Source organism: Rhagoletis zephyria, unplaced genomic scaffold (assembly GCF_001687245.7).
Source record: "Rhagoletis zephyria isolate East Lansing unplaced genomic scaffold, Rhagoletis_zephyria_1.1 Rzeph_scaffold_02927, whole genome shotgun sequence".
In the NCBI taxonomy this organism is placed as follows: domain Eukaryota; kingdom Metazoa; phylum Arthropoda; class Insecta; order Diptera; family Tephritidae; genus Rhagoletis; species Rhagoletis zephyria.
In genome coordinates, this window is record NW_016160011.1 from 20,847 (window position 1) to 31,910 (window position 11,064).

Genomic DNA, 11,064 nt, shown 5'->3' on the forward strand with positions numbered 1-11,064 from the left:
TGAAATAATAAAGACTTAGAAATAGGTATGTAATTTCTAAATTATAAATAACCCACAGTAGAAAACACAGAGATTTGCCACGGTGAGAAACACATTTTGCTTGAGAGGTTTGTGTTTGTGTCAGTGATAAACACCATAAAAAGTCGATGGTTATTTTCCCGATCTCTGGTAAAAAATCGTCTCATTTGTTGTGGAATTTTCCCCGACGGAGGAGCTCAGAGGGAAAAATTTAAGAAAACCAAACTTCTTACACTACGTCTTCACACCGATCTCGTGTCTTTGATAGTTGTCAGTTTTATTTACAAATAGTGTTTTTTTTATTGGTTTAATTCACAAAAACAAAATATCCGTAAATCTGAGAAAAAACAGTTAAATAATTTGTGAGGACCCTACATACGTTCAATTAAAATAAATTAAAAATGCAGCCAATAAAAATTACTGTTCTTTTTTTATGATAGTTTATTGAGGAAATTAATGGGATGCTTCCTTAACTTATTTACTATTACTGCTTCTAGTTTGAAAATAATTTTCGGCATCTTTAGAGAACATGTCACATATGTCCAAATTAGAAAAAATTTATATCAAAGGAAATATAGTACATTTTATACATGTGTAATTCTTCTTGCGCTTAATTTGCTTAATAAGCCTTTGGAACGGGGATCATTTTGATGTTGAGTGTTTCCAGGTGCGCCCGAAGATGGTGACCCCGTGTAAAGCGTTTACCACAAATGCCGCACTATTTAAAAATTTAATATGCCTAAAAATACCGTACTGAAAACTTTCTATATACATACCTAAATGGTTTTTCTCCAGTGTGTGTTAGCATTATGCGCTTTTAAAACCCCTTGAATACGTGAGAAATTTTTGCCACAGATATCGCAATTGTAAGGCCGTTCATTTCGGTGCACCCTAAATTAAAATGCAATTAAGATTCCTTAGTTTTTTAATGAATTTTACCTCTCATGATCAATCCTAGGAACGAGAAGCAAATTTACGATTCGCAATATCGACACGCGATGGTCGCTCTCCAGTATGTGTGCGTATATGTCGTGTCAATACACATTTAAGATGAAACGAATTACCACAAATTCTATAAGTTGGTAAAACTTGAATAGGATTTCTCTAAATCAACGTACCTATACAGCTGAGTTCTCAACTTGACTTACTCGCATTCGTAGATGCGCTCATTTCGTGACGCCTCATATGCACCTGAAGCTCATGATTTCGGGGATATATATTCCGCAGATTTCACAAATATGAATCCGTTTCTCTTTCTTGATTTTCTTTGTCTCGAGTTTTATTTTTTACCTTTCTTTTGGTGTTCTGGTAAGTGGGCGACGGTTGAGTCGATCCTGGATTCTGTGAACTATCGCCATAATCTTCGATAATTAAACTGTCATCCACTCCTTCATCAAGCATGGCGTTTCTAGTAAATTCCTCTTCATATTAATATCATGTTGCGATTCATTACGGGGGTGCTTCTAGCATTTAGTACTTCTGTTTTTCATACTGTATTCCTGGATTATTGGCTGGTTTTCTTCATTTTTGTTGGGTTTAGAGGATTTGCAGACAAATTTTCGTAAATAATGTCGGAATTTTTGCATATAATTCGAAATTTTGAGCAATTATAGAGAAAAGCTTGCACTTCTTGCATATGTTTGCAGGAAGTTTCGGCTTTAATTTTATTTATTTTAGTTTGTATACTTACAAATCTACTTACTCGCATTCATGCGGTTTCTCCTTGGTGTGTATCCTTAGATGCAATGTCAATTTTGCCTTCTCAGTGTAAACATTGCCACAAAAGCTGCATATATAATTACTTGGTGCTTTCTTCGCCCACTCATTCGAAGAATCACCCCCGTACCTTGATTTATTCTTTTGTGAAGGCTTCTTAATATTAGATATTTTTCTTCGACCACGTGTAACTTGTGATTTAACCGATACAGTTTTCGTGCTAATTTCGAATTCATGGTCATTTCTTTTTGATTTTTCTTCATGTAAATTTTCTGCTTGTGGTTCATCATAAAAGAATTTGTTAATAGGTACATCTGAACTGAGCGTTTCCTCATGCTTTAATACTTCAAATTGTGAGTTTGAATAGTAAGTAAGCTCATCGGAATTGGCTGCAGAGTTATCTTCTAAAAACGCCATACGATCGTTGTCAAGTTCACCAAACTAGAGGAATCGAAAGTAAATTTAAGTGTTTGTACATTGTATATCGATACATCTAAAATATTCATGTTTTCGTATGGATTGCTTATTATTGTTATCTTCTTTAAAAAAGTTATGAACATATTTAATTATGTGTACTTATATACATATATGGCATTTAGTCAACTACTTAATTAATCTAAATAATTTTTGTTTGTATATTTCACAATTTTTTTTTTCTTGTGCATATGTATGTACATATATCAACACCTGAGTGGACCTATCTCGGCAGCCAGTTCGAAAATGCCCTACTTCAGAATTTGAATGAAGAACGCCCTATTTCAGAATTTTATTGAAAAACGCCGTCTCAGAATTTGGTTGAAGAACGACCCATCTCAGATATCAAAAATGCCCTATCTCAAATGAAAATGTATTGAAAATGTGGTGCTATAGGGCGTTTTTGAATCGGCAGCTGAGATAGGGCGTTTTTGAACCGAATTCTGAGGTAGGGGTTTCTTCAATAAAATTCTGAGATAGGTCGATGTTGTTGTTGTAGCAGCATACAAATTCCCCAAAGACTTTTTGGGGAGTGTTGCTGGAGTGACAGTCCTTGGCCAGATATAAATCTGGGTCGTTCCGGTTACGTAGACCCGACTGTCGTGGGAACGGGTCTAAGAATAAACGTTTGCTTGTCGTATGTGACAATTGCTTTATAGAGAACGTTATATACGTATGTATGCAAATTAAATTCACTTAAAAAACATATTATTTTTAATCGTTTCAGCCATTCGTTTTGTGTTTAGGTTTTGTCATATATGTAATACTTCTATATTGGTAGTAAGCTAACATCTCAATGTGTAAGCATTCCGAAATCAAAGAGAGACAGTCTAGTCATGATAAAAACACAGCAAGGTATAACCGTTCTCTCAATTTGTCGGCCATGATTTTTTTTTTAAGTTTGCCAACATTTTAAAATCATATAANAAAACTTTGTTTTACCATTGAACCATTAGTATAAATATTAGGGGTCTTCATCAAAAGTGACAAACTCTTGATTAGTAATAGAACGATACGAGTACCGAGTACAGAATATCGATACTTTTCATTAGTACTGAGTAGTATCGAGGACTCGATACTTTTTGACAAGTACTGAGTAAATATCGCGAATACCGAAAAGTATAGACGTTTTAAAAACTTGATTAGGTAATTTTTTTTTTTCAATTACATTGAGAAAGGTTTCAAAATTATCCCATGGGCATAACGTTCATTGTTAGATCAGACTTCAATGCAATGCCTATTCAATTTACAAAAAGAAAGAGGTCATATGTATATGTAACAGAGCAATCTGATTTTTGTTAACTTTTCGCGTTTGCCCTAAAAATACTTGGAAGTACGAGTATTATCGATACTTTTTTGCAAATATGAGTACTGGCATCGATTCTTTTTTAGTGTATTATAAATGAGGACTAGTATCGATACTTTTCTAAAAAGTTCTATCACTAACTCTTGATAAACTTGATAAGGTGAAAAATTTATCATTTTAATATACGAACTGTCAAACTTTGTATGCAAATATATTTAATCAAACAGATTTGATGGATAAATGTATAAATTTTAGCAAAATTCAACGCTTACAGGTTGCCAGGTATTCGTTTTTGCTACGAACACACAAAAGCAAATGAACACAATGTACAAGGTAGGAATGAAACGAAACTAGTTAAATAATAAACAGTTTTTTGCAATTATTTACCAAGGCGCGTGCATNGCAAATGAACACAATGTACAAGGTAGGAATGAAACGAAACTAGTTAAATAATAAACAGTTTTTTGCAATTATTTACTAAGGCGCGTGCATAAAAGAAAGCGGACAAACTGATAAATTTAAACAATCTATCGCTTTAGATGAAGACCCCTATTAAGATTTATGTAGTGCAATCGATAGTTCGTCGATTGTTCTTTACTGTTCCATTTTTAACGTTTGTTTGTTTATACCATATTCTGACCGATATCGAAAACATGTTTTCGTTGCTAAAACTGGTTTTCGACTTAAAACTCGTGTTTTCGTCCATGTAAAATCTATCAAACGAAAACCAGTTTTCGCTGAAAACTACTTGAAAACTCACGTTCCACTCATTCCAATCGGTGTCTTCACTAGTTTTTTTTTCGATTATTTATCGAAGTGAAAGTCATATTTTATCATCTTTAATACGCCATTTCGGATTTATTTTTAATTGGCTGGCAAAAGTAAAATAAGAATGAAAGTAAGAGGTTGCTAATGAAAAGAAAATGAGGGAGAAGCATTTTGGTTTTGTTTTTGTGTAGCAAAACTGTAATCAGAGGATGTAAGAAATGTCAATGAAAACACTAACAGCCGGTGTGAACAGCCTTCAGCCCACACTCCCAAAACACGTTTTCAAAGTGTTTTCGTTGTCGGTCAGACCATGGTATAATGGACTTCTTGCGAAAACATCGATGTTTATTCTAAACAGCTCATATAAAGACATCGATTCATCGATATTTCTTTCCATCGATGTTTCTCCAGCTCTAATAATTATGACATTTCCTTTTTTATAAATTTTAGCAGAATTTTCGTAACAAATTAGATCTAATTAAGTTTTTATATGGTGAAAACTAATGATGAAATAATAAAAGGTGTTATTGCATCATGCTGAAAATTAAACTGGATTTGGACGCGCCGACAACGGTATGCCGCATCTGTCTTCAAAGCGGAGAAGAAATGACATCTATCTTCGACAAGGATGCAGATTCTGTGTATCTATACAAAAAAATCGAGAGTTGTGGAGGCATAAAGGTAATTAAACCTATAATTAATTCTAGATAATTACTATGCCAGGCCAATAAATAATAAAGACCAAATTTAATAAAATAACGATGAGTTTGGTGTGAAATATAAATATTATATTTTCATGTTTATGAAATATGTAGATAAACTTTAATTTACAATGACGTATGTATTTAAAACACGAAATTACCCAACAGATCCTTACCGAGCCGAAACTTCCTACAAATATATGCAAGAAGTGCAATGCTTTCCTAATAATTGCTCACAAATTCCGAATTATATGCAAAAATTCCGACGATTATTTACGAAAATTTGTCTGCAAATCCTCTAATCCCAACAAAAATGAAGAAAACCAGCCCCAATATATCCAGGAATACAGTGAAAAAACAGAAGTACTAAATGCTGAAGAACCCCCCGTAAATGAGTCACAACCTGATATTAAATATGAAGAGGAAATTTACTTAGAAACGCCCATGCTTGATGAAGGAGTGGATGACAGTTTAATTATCGAAGATTATGGCGATAGTTCACAAGAATCGCAGGATCGACTGCAACCGTCGCCCACTACCAGAACACCAAAAAAAGTAAAAAAGGTAAAACTAGCAGAGACAAAGAAAATCAAGAAAGAGAAACGGATTCATATATGTGAAATCTGCGGTAATATATATCCCCGAAATCATGAGCTTCAGGTGCATATGAGGCGTCACCGAAATGAGCGCATCTACGAATGCGAGTAAGTCAAGTTGAGAACTCAGCTGTATAGGTACGTTGATTTAGAGAAATCCTATTCAAGTTTTACCAACTTATAGAATTTGTGGTAATTCGTTTCATCTTAAATGTGTATTGGCACGACATATACGCACACATACTGGAGAGCGACCATTCGCGTGTCGATATTGCGATCGTAAATTTGCTTCTCGTTCCAATAGGATTGATCATGAGAGGTAAAATTCATTCAAAAAAACTACAGGAATCTTAATTGCATTTTAATTTAGAGTGCACCGAAATGAGCGGCCTTATAATTGCGATATCTGTGGCAAAAATTTCACGTATTCAGGGGTTTTAAAAGCGCATATGCTAACACACACTGGAGAAAAACCATTTAGGTATGTATTAGAAAGTTTTCATCGGTAGTTTTGGGTAGGCATCCACTTTAAATTTTTAAATAGTTGCGGCATTTGTGGTAAACGCTTTACACGGGGTCACCATCTTCGGGCGCACCTGGAAACACTACAACATCAAAATGATCCCCGTTCCAAAGTGCTTATTAAGCAAATTAAGCGGCAAGAAGAATTAAACACTGTATAAAAATGTACTATAATTTCCTTTGATATACAAGCATATTTTTGCTAATTTGGAATTTGACTGCCCGGAAAATTATTTTCAAACTAGAAGCAGTAAGCTAAATAATTAGTTAAGGAAGCATCCATTTATTTCCTCAATAAACTTTATCATAAAAAAAGAACAGTAATTTGCTATTGGCTGCATTTTCAATTTAATGTAAACGCCTACATACATGTAGCGTAATTTGTAAAAGGAGATTAGTCAAGTTCAAACACAGGAGAAATACGCTAGGATTGAAAATAGTAACAATTTACTTAAGACGTTATATTTTAGAAATCCATGAAACCAAATCAAATAAATATCCCAAGTGGTTTATTTATTAACTAAAAATTAAATAACAAAATATACCCAATAGTTTAGTTGTCTATTAGGTGCTGATTAAAATTTAAGTATAGTCAGTAGAATAATCATGAAGATTGGAAGGTCGAAATCATTAACATTTTTCCATTCAAAAGTTTTTGTAAATTAAAATAATTGCATTTTTTTCTATATTTTAACTCCCAATCTTTTTTTTATGTAGTAGATGATTTGTTCTCTTATTTAAAACGCAATGTTTTCCTTTAAAATTTCTCAATTCACTGTTGTTTTTCGTATATATGTATGTGGTATTTTTGTTTTATTTGCACAGCAAAAAGAACACTGTTGTAACGGGTAGCAACCATGACAAGCTATTTACTTGCTCAACATACGCATTTTATCTTTGATCAAATTTCGGAGTTCTGTAACCATAAGCTCATGTGATTCTTTGAAGATTGATGCCACGTCGCCTATGAGCGTTGCTTCTACTTCTGGCTTCAGTGACATGTCCGCCATAAAGGAATTCAGCTCCCGCGGCAACATTGGGGTCTTCCAATTAGCTTTATGAAGAAAGAAGTCAAGAATTTACTTTTTTTAATATTTACTTTAATCAGATCACTTACTAATGGCAGTTTCGCAGTTTTGAAATTGCTTTTTCAAATGACGCATCAACTCAACAACTAACTGGCTACGTTCTTTTTCATGAATTACATTCACATCGCTATTTTCCTGCCCCGGTCTTTTCCGTGGCTTGCTCTTTCCTGGTTGTTGCAACTTTTCATAGATCATCGACAGAAGAAAAGCGAACAGAGACAGTATCTGAATGCAAATGAATAAAAAAAAATAGTCACATAGTATATTTATCCAGCTATTTCTATTAGCGAGCTTATACCTCTACACAGGCTGCGACCTTGTTTTGCCATTCACGTCTCCGCCAAAGGCCATCCATCGCTGCGTCACTCTCCGATATGACTTGTGTGCAAAGTTGCACAATTTTAGTCGCGTTGTCACTAACTATTTTGCATTGTATAGGCAGATTGGCGGCTCCGGTGTACAGATCCAGAATAAGCTGCGCCACCGAACTAAAGAACTCTTCATACGGCACTTCAAGCAACAGATGCAATCGGGTCGGCAGCAGATTGACTAGATAACGATTCGACAATGGTTTGTAGCTCATGAGACGCAGACGCTGAAATAGACCAGACCATGACTCGCGCAGCAGCTCGATCGTGTCAGTTTCTCTAATGGTTTCCACATCGTTTGTTATGTTATTTTGATTGTTACTATTGCTATTAGCGGTTTTTTGATTACCCTTTGCCGAATTTGTTACATCCAAGTTCGTCTTCTGATAGAAAATGTCTACAAACGATGCCACTAGCCGCAGCAGTAGTTGACGTATTTGTAGCACTTCCACTTCCTGGTCGAAGGACTCCTTGCGATCTTCCTCTACGTTAACCAAATGCACGGGGTCCCAGCGTATCAATGCGCCCAAATCGCGATTGTCGGAAAGTTCATGCCATGAAATGCGATCGTCGGCAGGTTCAATGCTCATCGCAGTGTATGTTGCTAGATTCTGTCGCACATTGCCATATAGCATAACAAGATCACACAGTTGCGCCTCTATAGAGGTGCTCACATAATGAATGCTATTGGTAAGACGCTCTTTAAAGTTCATAAACTCTTCCAATTTGGAAAAGGTACAGAAACGATATGTCAATGTTATGTATTCCAAGCGCTCCTTATAGCTGTTGGTGAAAAACTTTAAGGTGGCGTCAAAAACGGTGCGTGCCATGGAGAATCGGCCGCTCAGTGGCAATAAATTGCAATGGATATAGCTCATTGAGTCAAGTTGTATCTGCTTAATGTCCAAGTAATCGTACATTTCTTGTGCACCCAACATACAGCCGAACATGTGATAAATCTTTAAACTAAGCAGTTTCACATGGAAATTGCTTGTGCTATTACGAAGCACATATTGTAGCAGGCAAAGAGCCTCAAAGATCCGGTCTGATTTTTCTTCTCTTAAACTAACATCGTACATGACATTTGCGGCCAACAGCGCGTATGGGTCGGATGGACCCATATCGGTATGCAGCAAGTTCTTCCCGAAAGAACTCAATCCATGCTCATAGTGTAATTTCAGAGCGGTATAAAAAGCTAGCAAGTGATCTGTTTGCAAGTCTAGATGTGAACCACAAATGCGTGAAATCTGTAAAGCACATATGTGCTTTTGCATTTGTTCTTTCTGAAATACATCACATTATAATCTATACCAATTGAAAATATAAAATACTTCGGACTTACATTCTGTGGCAAAGTCGTGGAACTAATGCCACTTTCCAGCAGTAGTTTAGTAGCTACGTGCTGTCGCGCCTCCATGCTGATGGAGGGCAAGAAGAGCGCAATGTCGTGTGTGCAGCATGGCTTATCGCCAAATAAACGGAAATATTCAATGATTAGCTCAGCAAAATCACCAAGCAGAGCTTCTGCATCCATGCCTTCTGCGCGCATGCGCTTATGGAGCTCCAGGCGTGCAAGATATGGACCACGTACTTTGCGCTCAGCGGACTCAATCATCTAAAGAATTATATTTAATAAACATAAATAGTTAAAAGGTGCGAAATTAGCAAACCTGGCATAGAAAATCGTGGCACTCGTCTAATGTATTTAGTCCACCTGTTTCCTTTTGGTCATCTGTTTTCTCCTCCGGCGAATCTAGTGAATTTTCCTTTTGCAACTCAAAACAGCTTCCTAAGTAGTCCTGATAGTAGTCCCAACGGTCACGTCTTGCAAAAAAATATGTTAAACCATACAATTTTGAATCAAAAGATGGTGCTAATAAGTAGTTTATCAACCTAAGGCTAAAAACATAGTGAAGCGGCGAGCAAAGCGACGAGCTAGCATCGAGCAAAGCTCTAGGCTTTGCTCTTCAATATGCGCGCTCCCATTGAAACATATACGTTTGTAATCGACGCTTTGCTCGATGCTCTTTGGTTACCGCTCCACTATGTTTTTAGCACATACTTAGACATATCGGACATCTGCTCCAAGAGTCTCATAATCCAAAAAATCAGAAACTCGAGAAAAACGGCTTTTAAGTTTTGAATATGTAGTNCCGCTCCCATTGAAACATATACGTTTGTAATCGACGCTTTGCTCGATGCTCTTTGTTACCGCTCCACTATGTTTTTAGCACATACTTAGACATATCGGACATCTGCTCCAAGAGTCGCATAATCAAAAAAATCAGAAACTCGAGAAAAACGGCTTTTAAGTTTTGAATATGTAGTAAAAGTGAATACATACCCAATAAACATGTGGTGAACGTTCGAAAATGGCCTTCGATATCCAATATGAATATCGAAATGACAACGAACTCATAACTAACCTTAAGTTTTCCAGCGTTTATAGTATATTGCAAATACACTCGAAATGGGTCGAAAAAAATGAGATCCATAGTAAAAAGATAGAAAGTGAAATCCAGCTCATTTTCGAAGGGGTAATAAGACAATCACTCTCCTCATTAAAATTTCAATGGGCTGGATTTCGAANCTCGAAGGGATAAATAAGACAATCACTCTCCTCATTAAAATTTCAATGGGCTGGATTTCGAATTAATAACGAAGGGAAAATGCATTCGATAGCGAAGGTTCCCTTTTGCTGAAGAATGTCCTAGTTCTCGGATCGAATACCATCCATTTCGAAATTCGTTATCGAAGGTGAGACTTAAAAAAATGTTAGTTTTCAAATCATTTTGGAATTGTTAACCAAGCTTAATGTTTATTGGGTATTTTGTTCTAATAAGCTATTGATAATCAGTCTAGTTATGAAATTTTTACAAAACTTAGAAGAACAGATAACGGGCGTTCCCACGACAGTCGGGTCTACGTAACCGGAACGATCCAGATTTAAATCTGGCCAAGAACAAACTGTCACTCCAGCCACACTCCCCAAAAACACTTAGGGAATTAGTATGCTGTTACAACGACAACAGGTAGCGGGCATTTCCGCATACTTGCAGAAAATGTGCGATATGTACATCTGTATAGAGTTATTTACGAAATATTCCAATTTTTATCTTCACTTACTCATCATTCAATAAATCTTTAAGCAGCGTATTTGTCTCTTGCCACATTTTTAACTGTTTTAGCAAATCAATTTTCATATAGACGGGAGCTCCCGGATACAATTTTTCACAAAGCGCGCCGTTAAGGAATTCCAATGCCTCTTTAAACTTTGCTTGTAACTTTAAAATATGCAAATAAAGAAAAACTTCTTGTTCCGACTCGAGTTTGTTTTCATTGATCATTTTTTCAACCATGCGCTGCGCGAGTGCTAAATAAATTTTGGTTTTTTCAGGAAACTTGCTTTCTGGGCCACGTATTCCCTGCAAATAAGCATATATGTATGCATGTAATTAAAAAGAAAAAGCCACAGAATTCTATATTTATACACATAAAAAATATTTT

General features: G+C 35.8%; 2 protein-coding genes and 1 long non-coding RNA gene across 4 annotated transcripts in view; 1 reads left to right on the top strand and 2 right to left on the bottom strand.

Annotated features, from left to right (window-relative positions):
* The window catches only part of LOC108368033 (zinc finger protein 721-like), a 16,251-nt gene extending 9,905 nt beyond the window's left edge, over positions 1-6,346 (top strand). The window contains exons 7-10 of the mRNA XM_017622772.1: positions 5,152-5,687; positions 5,764-5,898; positions 5,950-6,060; positions 6,124-6,346. Coding sequence (XP_017478261.1) covers positions 5,152-5,687; positions 5,764-5,898; positions 5,950-6,060; positions 6,124-6,262 — 921 coding nt within the window. The 3' untranslated portion in view covers positions 6,263-6,346. The remainder of the gene's footprint in view (positions 1-5,151; positions 5,688-5,763; positions 5,899-5,949; positions 6,061-6,123) is intronic.
* Positions 677-1,344, bottom strand: LOC108368032 (uncharacterized). Its single transcript, XR_001848321.1, has 4 exons — positions 1,167-1,344; positions 958-1,090; positions 795-909; positions 677-736 (listed from the first exon to the last, which is right to left on the bottom strand). It is a non-coding gene; the product is annotated as an uncharacterized LOC108368032 (long non-coding RNA).
* A 46-nt stretch (positions 6,347-6,392) lies between the features above and the next one.
* The window catches only part of psidin (phagocyte signaling impaired), a 23,685-nt gene continuing 19,013 nt past the window's right edge, over positions 6,393-11,064 (bottom strand). The window contains exons 1-6 of one of the 2 annotated variants that reach the window (XM_017622770.1): positions 10,684-11,002; positions 9,228-9,381; positions 8,900-9,172; positions 7,488-8,840; positions 7,219-7,414; positions 6,393-7,155 (exon numbers count right to left, since the gene is read on the bottom strand). In XM_017622770.1, the coding sequence (XP_017478259.1) occupies positions 6,971-7,155; positions 7,219-7,414; positions 7,488-8,840; positions 8,900-9,172; positions 9,228-9,381; positions 10,684-10,916 (2,394 nt within the window). In that variant the 5' untranslated portion in view covers positions 10,917-11,002 and the 3' untranslated portion in view covers positions 6,393-6,970. Of the gene's footprint in view, positions 7,156-7,218; positions 7,415-7,487; positions 8,841-8,899; positions 9,173-9,227; positions 9,382-10,683; positions 11,003-11,064 lie in introns of those variants that run through there. The other variant, XM_017622771.1, reaches the window with a different exon arrangement.